General features: G+C 44.7%; 1 protein-coding gene across 4 annotated transcripts in view; it reads left to right on the forward strand.

Annotated features, from left to right (window-relative positions):
- Positions 1-19,685, forward strand: part of disc1 (DISC1 scaffold protein) — a 48,648-nt gene that overhangs the window by 22,486 nt on the left and 6,477 nt on the right. For 2 of the 4 annotated variants that reach the window (XM_048269944.1, XM_048269945.1), the window contains exons 10-12: positions 9,351-9,411; positions 15,758-16,004; positions 17,506-17,550. In XM_048269944.1, the coding sequence (XP_048125901.1) occupies positions 9,351-9,411; positions 15,758-16,004; positions 17,506-17,550 (353 nt within the window). Of the gene's footprint in view, positions 1-9,350; positions 9,412-15,757; positions 16,005-16,697; positions 16,786-17,505; positions 17,551-19,685 lie in introns of all 4 variants that reach the window. The other 2 variants (XR_007196506.1, XM_048269946.1) reach the window with 2 other exon arrangements.

The following is a 19,685-nucleotide window of genomic DNA, read 5'->3' on the forward strand; positions in this document are numbered from 1 at the left end:
CACACGCACAACACTGATACACACACAACTATCTTCTGTCTTTACACAATATGACACACACACACACACACACACACACACACACACACACACACACACACGCACACACACACACACACACACACATACACACACACACACACACACACACACACACACACACACACTCATACACACACTCATACAAATGGTGATGTGGAAGTGGGGTGCTTTTTGTGAGGAGCACGTGCGACGTCTCCCGCTGATGGTCTCTGTGGGAAGACTAACCGTTTTTGACACTACCAGTGGGCCCCCCATGCCCTCGTTGCTTCAGGACCCCCACCCACCCTCCCCTCACGCCGAGACTTCTGGGAAAGGTCACGTCTCCCTTTCTCGGAGGCATGCGGTTTTGAGGGGCACTAGCGCCACAAAATGACAGGGCAGGAGGGGGGGGGGGGGCATTTCCGAGGAAACGTGCTAGCCACCAGCTCCGCTGTCTTTTTCGAAGAAATGGCCGCGCTGTTGGCTCACATTGCATTGTTGCGCTGAACTTGTTATCTGATGCTTACTCGCACAGAGCAGTCTTCTCGTCGGGCTGGGTGGGAATGTTCTGTTGCCCTGCAACCATCAGATCTCTGAGCGCAGGGTGACATTTACACCGGATCACAGTGGACACTCCTCTGCCCTTCCTCCATAATGCCATACAGCTACCCATGATGTATTGGGGGGAAATGCACTGCCTCTAGGTTTAGCAAGCAGTCAGTCAGGCTTATGATGAACATTTGATTGATATACAGGTCAGTCTTATTAGACATACACACACACCCACACACACACACACACACACACACACACACACACACACACACACACACACACACACACACACACAGACACACACACACACACACACACACACACACACACACACACACACACAGACACACACACACACACACACACACAGACACACACGCACAGTGGAACCTAAATTAACCCAAACAGACCCATACAAATATTTTGCACAAATTTGATTTCAAACCTTCAGGTTCAGACAGTGAAATTTACAAATTGTGTTTGTTTGTTTGTTAATGCATAAATGCTTTGTGTGTGTGTGTGGGTGTGGGTGTGGGTGTGTGTGTGTAAGCAATGCATGTGTGTTTCTTTCCCCAAACATCTCCTTTGAAGCACGGATGCAGATGTATCTTAGTGTGGTGAGGATAGCATGTTAATGTTAGGGTGTGTCTCTGTTCTCAGTGCAGTATGTGGGCACATGTAATGTGGCATGCTCAACAACCTCAGGGGCTCACTGACATGAAGCCTTGTTGTAAGCCCTGATTAAAATGTCACACTGCACCTTTAATCAGCAAATCAGCTGCATGCTTGTGGGAAAGTAATAGCCTTGGCTGGAGCATTATCATATGCAGACTTTTTTTAAATTATTATTTGGGCTACTGTATGGATTGCCACACATTCATGTTTTTTATTTGTTTTTGTGGATCAGTACAAAGAGCTTTTGTCTTTCGCTTCAGTGAATGGAAAAATATACAGAGTATAATCAGCCTCTTTTGAAGATCTTCTGTGCCAGGTCCAAATGCTTCAACAACCCCCCATCAAACACACCACACATACCCACACACACCCACCCACACCACAAAGAAAACACTTATGCAAATACAACGATCGCACAGTCAGGGAGTGTGTTTACTGCTATCCTATCATGCCTTGGTGCTGATGAAGAGGAAGCAAAACACACGTCTTTGCCTCCTGTACCCATCTGCTCCCCTCCCCAGCAGCAACTGCACTGATAATACATGTAGGAGCCCAGTTTGAGCTGCAAGACATTACAGGTTGCCTTGGAGCGCTTATTATGCAGTCCCATCTACACACATTTATACACACACACACACACACACACACAGACACACACACACAGACACACACACACACACACACACACACACACACACACACACACACACACACACACACACACACACACACACACACACACACATACACACACACACAGACACACACACACACAGACACACACACACACACACACACACACACACACACACACACACACACACACACACACACACACACACACACACACACACACACACACACACACACACACACACACACACACACACACACACACCCTCAGGCAAGCAGACATACACTTAAACTGGAGATGAAGTTTGCCCCCTGGTGCTAAACAACAACAACAAAGCTTTGTGTCTGCCCTTGGCAGCAGACATGAATACTGTGGCCTCTGTGGGGATGGTGTCCCTATCGACTGTTTGCTTTCCTAGTCCAAGCAAGATCTGCAGAAAAAAAACACATCTATTGATACTAGACTTTACATTTAGAAGCTGCTAGAAGCAGTTGTGTCTGACATATATTATATGCTACAGAGTGTGTGGTATAAAAAAATAAGCTTTTAAAATGCTTGAAACGCTTTTCTTAGATGCCTGAAAACTGGACACAAGACCAAGAATGAGCAAATACCACTTTGCTTTCGAATATCACTGTTTCTTCATGGATGGAATAGTCAATGTCAAAAAGATTTTCTTTGTTGTGTTGGGCAGTAAAGCTTTAGCAGAGGAACACTATTGGTTGTTTGAAGTTTCCAGTACGTGGAGTAAGCCAAGTTATAGAATAAAAGCCTTTTTCAATAGAGATTTTCACGGACATTTTTTTGTCAACAAACTAGGCTTAATCCAGATGTAGGAAACTGGCCCTTCATTTGCACCTACGTGCTCATTTATTTAGCATTGATGTGTCCTTTTGAGCCTCTGAGCTTAAGTGTATATCCCCATATGCTGATGTACGAACACATTCACAAACGCACGCATAGTCATGCACATGCATACACATACTGTAAGCTTACACATAGACATACACACACACACACACACACACACACACACACACACACACACACACACACACACACACTCACTCACTATCTCAAGTCACCTCCTCCCTGTGGTGCATCAGAGGCAGGGTTTAGTTCCTCTCTATCCTTCCCCCTCTCAGAGCTGCTTGTTAGCTGATCTAGATTCGGTGCCAGGCACTTGCCAGCTCACATACTGCATCTCCACATCTGCACTTCAATCCAATCTGATATAATTAAAGCAATTCCAATCTCACAGAGTGTCTCAGGGACTTTCTGACAGGTTGTTGCTTATTCAGACGGACACCATCCTCAGATGCCCTCACACAGGGCACTTAGGGCCCTGTCCAAACACTCAGGGTTTGTGTAGATCATGGCGTAGTCTTACCTCACCTTTCTGGAATATTCTGTCCCCTGTGCCTTTGACGAATTGTTCAATCACTGTAGTAAAATTTAGCTACACATGTTCAAAATGCTGGCTCCCTTTTGTGTCTGAAGTAGTTCAGGTACTGTGGTGCATTACTTTGATTTTTAGCCCTAATAGGTTCGTGCTGTGGACTTAATAACACCAGACATACTCGTCGGCCATTACTGAAAAGGAGACTGGGGGTAATTTTTTGACGAGCCCAGGGCTGTAGCGCTGCAACAGACGCTAACCTGGTGAGAGCCCTGCGTGCGCCCGGCTCTGGGCTGCTCTAATGAATGTTGATGAGAGAAGTGGACCCTCGGCTCTCCGTCGTCATTAAGAAGAATGGATGTTTTTTCCTTCCTTCCTTCCTTTCTTTTTTTATTCCGTTGTTCTTTCTTTGTTCCTCTGTGAGACCCAGCAAGATGACGGTTCTCCGCAGGCTAATGTGCCGTGCCGTTAGGTCTCCATCATTGTCAGAGCCCAGTGCTGAGAGCCGTGGGTACTGGGAGAGTAGGGGGTCTGAGAGTGTTTTTTTTTCATCCAGGAGGTTTGAGAGGGTGTAATTAGATGAAAGGTAGAATGAGGCATTGAGGGGGTAGGGGGAGAGGTGGTTGAGGTAGACCATGCTTAGCCATTGTGGAAGGCTTTTAGAGAGCCAGCTTTTTTAGAAGGCACTCTATGCTGTGCCTCCATAGATTATATCCCACAAAATGTCCCAGTGTGTACCCCGTCTTTGCTTTTGCTCTCAACGTGACCAGCTTGAATTTTGTGTTGACTTGTGGAATATTATTTGTATCGCAATATATGAGATTGAGTTAATCTGAGCAGAGATTATTGAATTGGCTGGCAGACATGTATCTCACAAGGAAATGTCTATGCGATATCTAAAATATCTGCTGTCATTCTGTAATGTCCCTTCTGTACCTTGTTGCGATAAGGGCTTCTTTTTAGCCATTATTATGAGTCTCTGTGGTGGTGGCCAGGTGTTTGATATTTTGATATTCCCTTTGTTTCCATAGCAGCATAACAGGGTTGGTTTTAGTGTGAGTGTCTATGTGTGTGTGTTAGTGATTTGTCATAGGTGTTGGTGTATGTCTGTGTTGTGCTTCCTTTTGTGTTTTTGTGCATGTGTTTGCCTTATGTTTCTTCACATGTGTGTGTGTGTGTGTGTGTGTGTGTGTGTGTGTGTGTGTGTGTGTATCTGTATGTGTATGTGTGTGTGTGTGTACATGCTTTTACATCTGCTGACTAAGCCCTTCTCCGCGGTCCTCCTGTACTCACGTGTGTGCGCGCCGAAATCCAGACCGGACGGACAGGAGAATCATTAATCACCGTCACCACTGGCAACTCAATTACTCTGACAACCCATTCCTCTTTGTCCTTATTAAACTGCCACTCCACAACACAGCCGCACCACCAGGCCGGGCTGCCGTCGCCGCCACATCTGCACACGGGGCCTCCATGAACACCGCCTGAAATGCCAGACTCCGGTAGATACCACAGCCCTTACCGTCGGCCAGAATTGGACAGCTGTGGCTACTTTATTAAGCAGGCGGTTACATACAATCAATGTGCGAAAAACACCCACCATGTCAGTAAAACGGATAATAAACAGAAGCGCCCATGTAATCATTAGCTCATGAATATCCCCACTCTTTATTTGACTGTGGTTACTCTTTTATGGTCCATGGTCCAGTGTATGGCAGCCTCATTTCTCTCATTGTTTTCTTACCGGGTGACATGAATGGACAGAACAAACTCAAATCTGTAGTGGTTTGGAGATGGGGGCCTCGACCATGGCGTTTTACTCTAAGACAGTGTACACAGTGGTGTACAGATCTAAATGTTGTGGTCAGCGTGCTGTTTATGCTCGGAATCAGATAACTGATCAAAGCCGTTGCTTCAGAAATTGTTGCAGTGGAAAGTTCTGTGGTTACTGGAGAAAAACATTTTACATTATATCCTCGACAAGATGGAATTTATTGAGACGAGCCAACTCTGTGCTGAACTGTGCTAAACAAACTTGATATCCCAGTAGATGTGAGTTACAGTTTTGTGTGTCTTTTTTCCAAAACACTTTGTTCGTGACTTCATGTCTACCCTCTTCATGTTGGTCCTCGGAGGCCCAGGGTGTGTGTGTGTGGTGTGGTCGTCTATCTCAAGTGCTGTGAGGTCGCAGTCAGCTTTACTGGAAGCGCTCTGGTTTTGACGGCCCGTTCTCGTGACCTGCGGCGCAAGCAAAGTCAGAAATCCTATGCTATCGTGTTCTCCATAACCTTGTGGGAGGTCGGATAGCCGAGCTGAGTCTAGTTGAGCTCCCGTGATAAATGATGATACGGCCCCTGTGACGGCGTATCCCGTACACGTTGTGGTTATGTCTGATGTTGATGAGTCATCTTTGCTGTGGCAGGAGGGTGGGGGGATTTTGAACAGTGGCCAACCTGTGTTTTGTTTAGACTGGACTAGATTCTTGTTATTTGTAGCTCTTAGCTGTTTTTGTTGATTTTTAAAAATAATAGAGCCTGAAGGGCACATTCCATGAAGGAATTGTTAGAGGGCCTCATCGGTCTTATGAAGACTTGTGAAGCCTCCTGCCTGTAATGCTTGAGTACTGTCATTGCGTCTGGCCTGAGGAATAGTTACACGTTACAGGTTAACATTTAGATCGTACTGTATATGCAGTCCCTTATGCGACCATAAGGTATCCTTAACGTTGAAAACCTGTTTCTCACTCTGTATGGGAATGGGGAATTTGAAAGCTTTTTTTCCTGTATAGCAGGCAGAAAGAAAGTAGGTACATTTTAAATAATTTTAAATCGTTTTTTTTTATTATTATTTATTTTATTTTATTTTCAGCAGCAGTGGTATGGCAACAAAGGTTTATGTGCAAGCAAAACACCTCTCCCATTGGCATTGGAAATGCTAATGCAGCAACACGCTCTGTAACACTGTCGCCTTGCCTTGATAAACAATCCTATTTAAAAATGTGTGGATCACTTTAGCCCTTAGCTAAGGGGTGACATACATGTCTAGGAGAGAGGAGCAGGGGTTGCTTACATGGTTCCTGTCAGCTTATGCTAGCTCCCAACTGGATGAGCAGAATCCATGTGCCATGGTGTTGTTACTTGTATCTGTCACATTGCTGTTCTTGTCATTTAAGTCTTGTTTTGCAAATTAAGATTCTTCAAATTTAATGAGCTTCTAAGAAAGCAGTATAAAGATGCTCAGATTTAGCAAAGTGAGAACATTCTTCTAATTTGCAAAATGTATGACTGTACTGAAAGGAGAATGTGAAACTGTGTTTATTTAAAGGATGGTTTGCTTCTCTGAAGATGTGGGCTTGAGTAAAACAGACAGATCCACCACTTGCACTTGCACTCATCCTAGATCTATATGTAATAGCCAACTCATCAACACTCAGACATATGCATTACACACACACAGATGATCTCATTTTTAGTGGACACACTGATTTACATACACAGCTAGCCGCATTGCTAGCTGAGATTCAAAGGGGCATCTGTCAAGCGGCCATCAATCATGGCAATTACACAGGCGATAAGTCATCTGTCTCGCTCCATAAATCTCCTTCATATGGCTTACATCTACAGGCATGGCATTAACACATCACACATGCTTTGCTACACACACACACACACACACACACACACACACATAAGCACAGACTCAGAATCACAACTGAATGATGTCACCCCCCTCTCAGTGCATTGGGAGGAAGCAGGCTATCACACCCTCTGTAGTCCCTGTCATCCCACATATCTGCGAGCACTGTCCTCTTGAACACGTAGTGGAGCTTCCCTTCCTAGATTCACTCAGGAGCCCGAGCCACCCACTAGGTGATATGATCTGCCTCTCTCAATAGACCGCCTGCAGCAGCCGAGGAAAGAGTGAGACAGGAAGGCAGATGGAAAGAGAGAGAGAGAGACAGGGAGAGAGAGACAGGGAGAGAGAGGGAAGCAGGCAGCCTGATTAAACCTGCTTTGATTTCCCATTCACTTGACCCTTCTTCCCCACGGCACTTGGGCACAGATAGTGGTGTGGTACCGGTGTGGTGTCAGACACAACCACCTGTTTACTGTGGGACCGGCCTATGCCCGGGCATGCCAGTGTGCCAGCACCAGCATAGATGAGCTGTGGGGAAAGATACACTAATTACTGTGTGATGAGAATGTGGTGGACACACCTGCTGGAAAAGCATAGTCTGTGTCTGTGTCTGTGTCTCTCTGTGTGTGTGTGTGTGTTGTATGTGGTTGTATGTGGGGGAAGGGAGTTTTGGATGTGGTTGTATTTTATTAGATAGTCAGGAGGGAATCCAACCTATTCTTTGTCATCATTGTCAGCTTTGTTATCTTTTTTTACTAAAAAGTGACCATGCGTGATTCATAAAAAAAAAGAAGAAAAAAAGACAGTACTTTGTAGGGGTCATGCTCTGAAAGGCAGAAACAGCATATCTTATGGTGATACCTTATACTGCTGGACCATTTGCAAGAAGCTGTCATAGCCCAGTGTGCGGTGCTGTTCTGATGTGTGCTCAGTCACCACACGTTTACCAGCCTGAGCGCTGACTGGGGTGCCAGAGGAGAACTCTGATGTGGTCGCCATGGCGTGCTGGAAACCTGTGTCTCGTGGCCCACCACTAATGATGGATATTAAGGGTTGGCCCTCCTCTTCTCTTCTCTCTTCTCTTCTCCCTTCTCCCCCTCTCCTCTCCTCTCTGTGATACTCCGTCTATCAGCCTGGCTGTGAAGCTGAGACGATATGTTTTTTTGTTCTGCTGTGTCTCTGCACTCGTACACCAGGTGTTTGATAAGAGTGGTATAAAGTCTTCTGAGAAGATCGTTCCTTTATCATTCCACATGGATCCTATTCTTTTCTACACTTTCCTCTCTCTCTTTTTTGGTTAATTTTGCCCATAGCTGTTGGTCAGATATGTCCATTGTGTCTCCCTCTCTCTTATTTCCTGCATCTCTCTCTTCTTTATCCCCCTCCCTTCCCCTTCTCCCTGTGTCTGTCCCAAAAACACAGAACAATGCGATAGGATTTTATTCAGGTATTCTGACATTCCTAATAGCCATTGTCAAGGGGATAGTTAGTTATCACTAACGGTTGTAGTTGGTTATCATTCACACGGTTATTATCAGTTACATGACACTGCATTTATGATGTCATAATAACAGTTACGCCATGTGTTGCTTGAGGTTACATGAGGTTGAGGTTACATGAGTGTCTATATTTGCCATTTGGCAATGTGGTGGTGACATGATTACTGTATACCACTCTGTTTGTGTCCTAATGTGTCTTTGTCTGCTGGGGCTGTGGCCTCATCTATCATGAGGTTTGAGATAATTAACACCACTCAATTTCCAACTCTCTATTTTCATTAGAAGAGAGAGAGAGAAAGAGAGAGAGAGAGAGAGAGAGAGAGAGAGAGGTACATGGGCCTCTCTGGCTCAGAATCCAGAGCAAGGCAGAGTGGAGAGGCCATTGTTGAAAGCCCCGTGGTGAATCTGATTTCCTTTAAAGACCTCAGAGAGGATGGGAATCTTTTTATCGCTCTACGCTCGGCTTGAATGTCCTATCTCTCAAGAAACAGGACAGACGTAGTGCGAGGAAGAGAAAGAAAGAAGGAAAGAGAAAGAGTGAGAGAACTAGAAAAAGAGACAAAGGAAAAGCAGTTGAACTTGCCTCCCTCCTCTCTCCATCTGCACTAGGAGAGGAAACGTTCTGCCTGTGCTAAATCCCAGCACGAAGGTCAGTGGAGTGAACAGACAGTAGAGCCCCAGCTGCTCCAAACAGAATCACACCGCTCATGAATTATTCACGTCGTGCAGTTTAATGCAACAAACGTTCACACTGGACGCATCACTTTGCGCCCAGAGGATTTGATTCGGGGGTTAAGTGAGAGGACAGTGCACTTTAAGATGGAGGGAAATGCAGTTATAATGCGAGACATCAGATGAAGTGTTTGTGATTTGAGCTTAACGTTTACTCATCTCTCTCTCTCTCTCTCTCTGTTTTGTGCATCCCTCTCAGAGAGGACTCTGAAGGAAAACACGGCAAAGTACATGGAGCTTCTGGAAGACAGACTTCACAGGTGAGACAGAGATGGATATCTGTTATTCTCTCCTTTCTTCTTCTCCTCTCATCTACTCTCACATTTCTCAACCCCTCCAGGGCCCGTTTCATCCTGATTATGGAAACTACTTCACACACACACACACACACACACACACACACACACACACACACACACACACGCACACACACACACACACACACACACACACACACACACACACGCACTCACACACACACACACACACACACACACACACACACACACACACACACACACATGTGGTTTGGTTCTTCTGATCCCTCGGTCACCTGTAACACTATGCTAAATGATTCAAACTTGGGTCTAGGGCAGTCATCACGTTTTTTCCTTTGATGGGCTAAAAAGTGGAGAGAGATAAGTTGTATAAATGCATGTCTGCTCTGTGAGGGAAGACAATTGAAGTGACAGAACACTGAGTATTCTTCTTGTTTATTCTTCTTCCTCTTCCTCCCTCCTCCCCTCTCTCTTTGTTTTGTGGAGGTGGTAGTGTGGTGGCTAAGGAGCTTGGCTATAGCATGCAGTAACTTGAAAAGTTGAGGGTTCAATTCCCGGCTTCTGCCGTTGTGCCCTTGAACAAAGCGCTTAATCCCAAGTTGCTCTGGGGACAATGAAGCGTCTGCTAAATGAATAAATGTAAACGTAATATAATTAACATATGTAAGTCACTTTGGATTGGATAAAATCATCTAAATAAATGCAATTGTAAATGTGTGTTGGTGACATAACTTACCAGTACTTACTTACTGAATGATATGGCTGAATTTTAGTTACTTGTTCAGTCCTTTTCTTAGGACTCACGACTGTTGTCTTCAGCTCTATGCTCAGTGAGGTGTTGAATTTTCATCATACAGCATCATGCAGCGCATGCAGTGACCCTGCAAGTATTCATTGTCTCGTGGTAACAGAAGTGGAGGCTTCCATCTGGTCAGGGCCAGGCATATGGTTGACTGTTCTGTTAATGGACGTATTGCTCAGGCTTAAATGTTCCAAGCTCAGTCTGTTGCCAAGGCAATTCATGCACAGTATGTATGGAGGATTTCAAAAATTCAACATGAAGTGTCTGTTACCTTAACTGTTCCAGAACATTCTCTTCAAACTCACCCTAAGTACAATGCCAGCTTCTATCATGTCAGTGAATACTCAGAGTTTGAGAAAATGTCTTGAAGTACCGGTTCACTGCCTCTACTTTCTCATGTTTTGTTTCAATTAATTCGCACCAGGGTGTACATATTAACACACACACACACACACACACACACATACACACACAGACAGACACATTCACTTGTGTGCAGCAGTTTCTCAGATGACTTTTTTCATAGTTCTCATCAAACAGAGTGAGCCCTCCTCCAGTTAGCCTACACAGCTTCCTCCTGTAATTATTTTCTCAGCGAGACCAAGCAAGAGGCTGACCTCCCGTCAATCACTGTCCCGCTCCGCCCACCCACGCCCCTTTACAGCACTTTAACACAGCTGCAGCCCCTGAGAGTGGAGGGAGGAAGCCATCCCCAGGTTAACCCGCACACAGCCTGTCAGGCTGGAGGCTAGAGGTGGTGCCAACTCCCCATCTGAAGGAGGAGGAAGGTGGGCATGGCTCCTCTTGAGACAGCGGGGTGTGAGAAAACTAATTATCTGGCTTCCTATAGACTCGCTGGGGTGGGAGTGTCTGACAGTGTGTGTGTGTGTGTGTGTGTGTGTGTGTTTGTACGTGTCTTTTGCTCATCCACATAAATGTGGTGTTCAGTGCTGGAGATGTGGTCTAATACTTGAAGCTGGAGGATGTTTTCCCCCCGCAGACACCGAGGACAATCTATCTTTGTTTTGAGTTCATGGCTTTTTTTTCGGCTTCTTGAAATAATAGAGACCAACCTGTGTCATTTATGTTGTGTTTTCAACGCATCCCAAGTCCAGCACATTCTGTAAGCAAGAAAGCTAGGGTTAAAAAAAATGAAATGTTAAGGGGATTGGGAGTCAGTTGTCACCATAGTAAATTCATTCTTAAGCCACTCACTGTATGTATATTTATGAGTTTAGGGCACTATGAGATTGACGTGCCATTTAGAAGGTGAACCTCTGTCTGCCGTTCTGCCATTCAATCTCTCCTCTCTCTTTCTCTCTCTATCTCACAAACAAACACACACACACACACAAAGAGTTTTTCTGTGCATCTCATCTGGCTGTTTTGTTATGAGAAATTTTTAATGTGTGAACACCAGAAGTAATGATTCTCTGTAAAAAAAAAAACATTTCATTCTCGATCTATTGATTTTCCACTGAGTATTGTTTGGCTGTTGCCATGGAATCAGAAAGGGAAATGGAATGCTAATTTCATATGGAGCTGGCAGATGTCTGGGGGGCAAATCGTGCCCTCTTTCGGTGACCTTATCTGACCACATATCAATCATATTTATGTGCTCTTTCTAGCACTCCATTTCTTTCTTTCTTTCTTTCTTTTTTTCGTTCTTTCTTTCTTTCTTTCTTTCTTTCTTTCTTTCTTTCTTTCTTTCTTTCTTTCGGTCTCCTTTCTTCCTGTCTCTGTCTTTTGCAGAAATACAAAATGACATACAGTACTGTAGTCATTCTCTCACATACAGTACACAGGCTTTCTCTCTCTCTCTCTCTCTCTTTCTTTCTTTCTCTCGCTCTCTCTCTCTCTCTCACACACACACAACTCCCTCACTAACTCACATGCTGTCTCAGAAATGACCTCACTGCCAAGTCCCCAGGGACCCTGTGTGGCGTCTCAGAACTGGACATCTCCAACACCACAGGCACTTTAGTCATAGACAGGCTCCCCCCGGGCAGACAGGTGTGCCAGGCTTGCTGCAGTCTGCTCCGACTCCCTTAAGCAGAGGCCGTGTGGGGGTCCCTTTGGCTCCCGTATTCTAAGGGGAATAAAGGGTGAGGCCCATTAGGCCAAAGCGGCGCTCTCAGAGCTGGGCTCCTGTCTGGTGGGCAGGTGGAGGGCTGGGTCCCAGTGGGTTTGGATCATGTTACTGCACTTTGGTCAGCACATCCATTTGAGCTCGCCTGGCCTCAGGGTCAGCTCTCTGTCAGGGGACTTGAAGGTGAACACCTTACGGGTACGAGTATGTGCGATATTATATTTTATCTTAAATAGCCTTAGTTCAAATGTGCGAAATGAGCACAAGTACCGCAACAAATATCTTGTATGAATACATAGTGATATCTATTTTGCAATGTTACAGTTAACCCTAATTATAAATGTCTTGTACTAGCTGTGATTATAACAGAAAAGGCAGTGTGTTACAGTAATTAGTCACATTGTCATATATTTAGCATGTCATATTTTTGTCAGTAAAACGAACATGTGGTGCATCTTTCTCTCAAGCTGTCAGGCTTTCTGATCATATCTTGTCAAGTAATCTTGTCTTGTTAATTTCTGTGCTCAGCAAACAATTAGCCATCTCAATGTGGCTTCCAGAAGGATCCCAGTGTAAATGTGCCTATTAAGCAGAATTTGTGTTTTGCTAGGCTGTTGTCCCTCGACCAATCAAGACCAACATAATAAAGAGCTTCAGTCTATGCAGTCGCAGTGTCTGTGCTCTCAAACGTCTGGTTTATATGATAGCCTACACAGTGAGAAGCCTACTTCCTGGCTTTCCACTATACCCACTGTGCACACTAATTGACAATGGTCATTATAGAACTAGAGCACCTTGGCCATGGGATTTAATGATATAGAGTGCAGGGTTTCCCGCAGGAAATGTGTTAGTCATAGGTCCCGGGGGGGGGTCTGGTGTATCGGTTGCCATCCGAGCGGGGGTTGTAGGGGGTTCTTGTATCGGTTGCCGTCGGTGGGGGTGTGTGGGTGGTGGGTGTTGCCGTCTTGTTTGTGCGATACACTACAGACTCTGTATATTTAACAATTATTTATTAAACACTACATTATAAATTAATAACCAGCTTCTCAAAATAACAGTTAACAAAGAACAAAGTAACAACACCAAACAAACTATACAACAGTATACAAATATTTCAAAATATTTGTGTAATTTGTCCAATTTTAAGAATATGCTAAATATATTAAAATACAAATTATACTAACTAACACTTAATCTAAATCAATTCTAAAAACAGTATCCACATAGTGGTGATTAATCAATCAAAGGCGCTTGCAATGACTGACGCAGGGACTGAGCCTGTGATTCTCTGTGCATAGTAAGGTAAGGTAAGGTAAGGTGCTCTGTGTGAATGATTGCAATGGTGATAGTGGTCATGGTGATAGTGCAAATGAGTAAGTACAACAGTGCAACAATGCAGAAATAAAGTAAAGTAAATTCTATATATCTATATATTTAACTATTTTAAGAAAAGGTATAAGTGTGGCCACAGTTCGGCTGTGGCATGGAGGGAGGGGTTATGCATATGTGCTAATGTGCTAATATAGCACGCAAACAGTGAGACAGAAGACAGTGGTAAAAGTGTCTAGTGGACAGACAGTATCCAAACATGGAGGGGGTGAAGAGGCAGACAGACTATGCAGAGAAGTCTATCTCTCCTCTTCTTATTACAAACTATAGAACAAGTGCAAAAGAAAGTGCAAAACAACAAAATGTGCAAATGTGATCAGTCACTACTTATGGCAGAGCTGACAACTAGCATTGTTTCAAGTCATCCTCCTTGGCTTTAAAAAGATCATTTCAAGGGCCCTTTGGTAATTGCACTATAAGTTTTACTATTGGACCATTAATGCTTATCTTCATGGAGGCTGTCAGACTGTTGACCTGCAGCCTGTTCCGCAAGTCTGTCCTGATCTATACACCGAGAGTGAATGAAGTTTTGATTTATAGTTTTGTGTAATATGGATGGAATTTGAGCGCGGAGCGCTTTTTAATTTAGAGGCCGGAGTGGCCGCTCTGTTCCGCTCCCATACCGCTCACACCACGAGTCTGAGGCATGCCCACTAATAAAACCAAGCCCGTTAAATTTCAAAGATATGACCATATAGCCTAACTTCATTGATAGGGATGGAGTTAGCTAAATAATTTAGAAAGCATACGCGTAGGCACGGATGGGCCTGGACGGGCCTAGGCCCGTCTATTTTCAGTCGCGCAAGTCAACACTGTGCTGAGAGCAGGTGGCTGTTTACTCGGCCGCTTCTCCAGTCAAATTCGCGTCAGGTCAATTTAGCTCCCCGGTACCAAAGAACTAAGAGCAACGGCAATATATTTCACTCAGGACATTTATTTTAAAAGACTGCAACACTGATACTGCAACAACAAACAAGCTTGGTAGCGTTAACTAAAGTGATCAGTCGGGATTAATTGCCAAAAGAACGAAAATGACAAATCACGCAGTCGGCTAAATATTTTAAACTGATGAACCCAGCATCGGTGCGTCGCATAAATGAAAACATAAATTGAAGCAACAACTTGATCATTGGACAACCCTACCACTAAACCTTTCCATAGGCCTGCAACGTATATGACATAAAAAGTGGAATATGAACGCATTTCATCACACCTGACAATTAAACGGAGATGTGGCTGTTTGCGATTTGACTGATTCTTGAGAGCGAGGAGGGGTAATTGCACCGCTCAGCTCCGATCACTAGCTCTGATTCGGAGTCATATCACATATGTAAAGATTATAAAATCTGATTATTTGACACGTCTCTGACACGTTTCTTCTTATTTTTTAATGCGTTCTGCGGAGAAGGGAGATTGGCGTTGGTCACGGCTTGGAATGAAAGGGAGAAAACAGGACAAAGTAACACGTTCTTTTTTTTTGACGACGTAGTTAAGGCGGCAGGCTTGTTTTGCCAAGGCGGCCGCCTTGACTGCAAAGTGCTGCGGGAAACCCTGGAGTGGCTGTGACAGACAAAGACACGTTATTTCCGAGGGATAATGAGGTTTTGTTTAGCAGCTTGACGAGCACCCTCAGAATGGGGAAATGATGGACTTATGAGTCAGAGATTCGGAAGAACTGTAATTACTTGAGACTGTATGTGGAAATTACACTTCCTGGGTTCTCTTCTTCTATAGTGCTTTTTCTCAATACTTGTTTAGCAGGTCATGAACTAGCCTATAACTCCCCCTGGGTTACGACAAAATAAGACTTGAAAACCAGCTCTGAATCAGACAAACTTGTTCTAGTAGCATCTTGGAAACATGTCACTGAACAGAACTAATAGCTATCCAATAGAAACAGGAGTTAAACAACTATACATTTTTTTATGTTTTCCCTTTTTCAGTTTTGGCTGAAATTATTGTTCCTAGTTTTAAATGAGCCAGGCTTACAGTAATGTGAACATTTGTGTGTGCGTGTGTGTGTGTGTTTTGTGTGTGTGTGTGCGCAGCTGTGGCAGCCCAGCGCTGGAGCGAGTATGGGAGGCTGACCTGGAGGCCTGCCACCTCATCCTGAGAGGCCTGCAGCTCCGCACCCCCAGCTGTTCGGGCCCCGATAGCGAGGAGGTCCCCCCTTCGCCCGCCCAAGGTCCGCTCACCCAGACATGCGCCAAAGCAGAGGCGGACTGCGCCATGTTGACTGCCCTGGGGGGTCGCTGGTGTCCAGAAGCCAATCTGCAGCACTCTGAATTCACCAAGGTAGGCTACTGTGAAGAAGCATATCTGTGTCAGACAGCTTTTACATTCAAAGCTCAGGTAACGTTAAACCCAGGCCAGGCCAACTCTGGAGGTTTGACTGGGTATTTGGAAACTTCTAGATTTTCTGCTGGTATACTGTACTTCCCCCAGATTGCAGGTGTCTCTCTGAGACAGATTTGGCTGTGTTGCATGTAGTGTCCTCGGCTCTCTGCCCAACTCTTGGCCTGAGTCCAAAAGTGCATTATGAAAGACCAGACTGCTGCTCTCCTCATCCAAAGCTTATTACCTAGTGAGAATGATGAACTTGAGTACCTATCCATTATGAATACCGTCTGTGCTCTCCTTTGTGTTATTAACTCTGTTCTAACTCTCAAAACTTTTCTGGTGCTACTCAGCCAAGCAGAAGAAGCTCTCAAAAGCTTTCAGCATTAAAAAAAAAAAGGCTTATTTTCAAAGAATTCTGAGATAGCCTCTCCCTTGTCAGGGAGCTCTTCCATTTCTCTTGTCTGCTCTCCATAGTTCTCTGTCTCTTTTTCTGTTCTTTCCCCCTCTTCTTTAACAATAAACAGCTCTCAAGCCTGCTATGCTCTTTCACTTACTGTATATCTGAATGACTAACTCTCTTCTCAGTTCTGCGTGCATTTGCTTCCTCTCTAAGTTTGCCTTCCTCTACTTTTCTTTGTCCTCTTGAAGACTGGCAACGTCTCCTAACCCCCCTCCTCTTCCTCCTCTTCCTCCTCCTCCTCCTTCTTTTCTTCTTCTGCTGTCTCCAAGAGCAACGGTGAGCTGAGGCCACTTTTCTTCCTAGCTTTCTGTATGCACCCCCAAACAAAACACACTAGCTGGCTTATCACTGAGGCCACAATAATAGACTGCTATTGTACAAATACCTCTTTTTGTTGCTGTTGTGCACACACACACACACAACCATGGCCCTCAGCTGTTCCGCTAATCTGAGGACGTCTCTTTATTGACAGACATTTTCCAAAATGGGTGCCCCACCCAACCCTGCACCTTTGTCCCCCTAGCTTTTTCACCAATTTTCAATAATATAACCTACTCAGTGCAGAAGGTAATTAAAATGTACATCATTGGAGTCCATCAGAAAGGCGCAGTAATTCCTCTTTGCACTGTCTGTAGTGTTCCACCCCTGCGGCTGCATTATAACTAATACATCTCCGACTGAGTGGTAATTATTTTCGGCTTTAGCATAGAATCGTAAACCGTTTTCGGCGTGTAGCTAAATTGAACTGTGATGAGGCAGAGCTAAGCCGGTTAATTTATTTTCCACTTATCAGTTTTAATGGCCAATAATTGCTTATGTGTGTGTGTGTTTTTTTTTTTTCATTAAGCACAGAATGTTCAGAATATGTCATTTTGTCTATGTGGCTTTCCCCCCATAATTGAGATACATGATTGTTTCTTTCTGTGCACAGATTGTTTCTTTTCTCTGCACTTAATAACTAATATGGTTGTTTCCCCATTCCATTTCGCCTGGCAGAAATTAGAAGAGTTCCTGTTCTGCTTGGAGGACAGTCACACAGAGGTAGGAACACTCACGTCACGTCTCCTGGCTGTGTTCTTCTGCAGCGGCAGCATCTCGACCCAGCTGTAATTGTAAGAGTCACGGGGGCTGCAGTCAGCACCTCCGAGCTAGCGAGAACCCCCCCCCCGGCTGGACCACCGTGACCCGTGAGGTCAATCAATAAGCTTTCCCCCCCCCAACCTTGCCCCCCGTGCCCAGTATACAGGCAAACAAGCGGGGTGTGTGATTTTTCTACCAGAGCCAGGGCTACTGTATGTGGATTTCTATCTTGAGTTTTACCCATTCACTTTGCCACAGGCATCAGCTGTCTGCCACCAAAGGCTTGATGAAGGTTAATGACACACACTAATGATGATAACAAATCGGAGGGCATTATGTCCTTAACACTGCAGAAAACACCCACACTATTGATCAGAGACTTGCTATTGTAATCAGTCTGATGCGAAAACAGATCAGCACCATTGATCCTTTCCTATTGGCTCGGTGTGGCAGTGCTCTTTACTTCACATTATTTTGCTTTGAGAATGGATCGGTGTCCCAGCCTCCAGAGCTTCCGGGAATTGTCTTCTAGAAAAATTGCAGGATGCTGGTGTATTTAAATGATCGTTGATATTGATGGGGATTGTGTGGATTGTCTGTGTGCTAATATGATACAGTCAATTAAAACCGTGTGTGTGTGTGAGTGTGTGTGTGTGTGTGTGTACATGTGTGAGAGAAATGTGGTGGGGTGGGGTGATGGGGAGAGAAGGAACATGAAGGCAGAGAGAGAGAGAGAGAGAGAGAGAGAGAAGAAAAACAGATATGGTAGACAGGAGGGATGAGAGTGAACGAGTGTGAGTGAGAGAAAAAGACTGAGAGAGAGGTCTGGGAAGAACGCAGAGAAGAGACGGTCTCCTGGCAACAGTCTGATCTGGCCGGCCGGCCTCTCCCTAATGACTTTAACGGAATGATTTCCACTTTTCCGCTGCTCACCTGCCTGCCATACTAACACAAAGGAAATCGATGCCAGCAGTGTTTGCCCTCCCCCCAACCGTCGCCATTCCTCCTTATCCTTCCCCCTCTCTCTCTTCTTCGACCTCCCTCATTCTCTCTCTCCCTCTCTTTATCTGTCTCTCCTTCTCTTTCCTTCTGACTTTGTTCCTCTCTCCCTTTCTCCCGCTGTGGTGTAAATCAGCTTTTCCTGAATGCTCCTCTCAGATGCTCGTCCTCTGGCAGCCCAGTTTGGGGAGGGGAGATTAACAGACAGACACCCCACCCTCCACACACACACACACACACACACACACATCTAATACAGAGTCTCACATCACGTTCACATCAAACACGGGAATCATTAATGTCTCATTATGCACATTCCTTTTTAAACCGAGAGGAAGAGTTTCCATTAGCGATTCTCGTGGAAATCCAACAGATTAATCATTAATAATTGGTTCTGTAAGGGTGCAAATTGAGCAGCTCAGGTCCTGTCTGGAACTCAATTCACAATTGAGGTCACCGTAGTTTATCGACATGTCTGTAAGGAATTTCGAAGACTCAAGGTCACTGTATCGACAGTCAACAGTGCATGGACCCAATGTATCTTCATCAGCTTCTTATTGACAGTTAGATGGATTTTTATATAGCTTTCAGAAAACCTATGGTTTTGATTGGGACAAGGGATAGGCCATTACATGCAATGGGATTTGAGATGTGAGATTCATATCATTGTCTATCCATTTTTCTCAATATCCCATGTTAATACTAAGAGGCTATTTTAGAAATATGCTTCAGGCTGTTTGCAAAACCCTTGCCTCTCAACTACATGCCAACTGAGAGTCTAATCCTTACTATAACCACAAGCGCTTACCCTAAACCTAACAATAAGTATGGGGGTATTTGATATCCCCAAGAGACTTCAGACCAAAAACATTGTCTTTTAGATATAATAATGTCGAACCAATTATTTCTATTTGAATGTTCTAAAAGGTGTTGTATTCCAGACTCTATCTCATTACTGAGAGTAAAAATAGACACCGAGTCTGGCTATTTTCTGCAGCTCATTCAGACAGTGTGAAGCCTAGAGGGGGAGGTTTGGCCCTGGAGAGTTCTCACCTGAGAAAACGAATCAGGCCCCACACCGTCCCTGACTGGGCAGT

This window comes from Alosa alosa, chromosome 18 (assembly GCF_017589495.1).
Source record: "Alosa alosa isolate M-15738 ecotype Scorff River chromosome 18, AALO_Geno_1.1, whole genome shotgun sequence".
Taxonomy (NCBI): Eukaryota; Metazoa; Chordata; class Actinopteri; order Clupeiformes; family Clupeidae; genus Alosa; species Alosa alosa.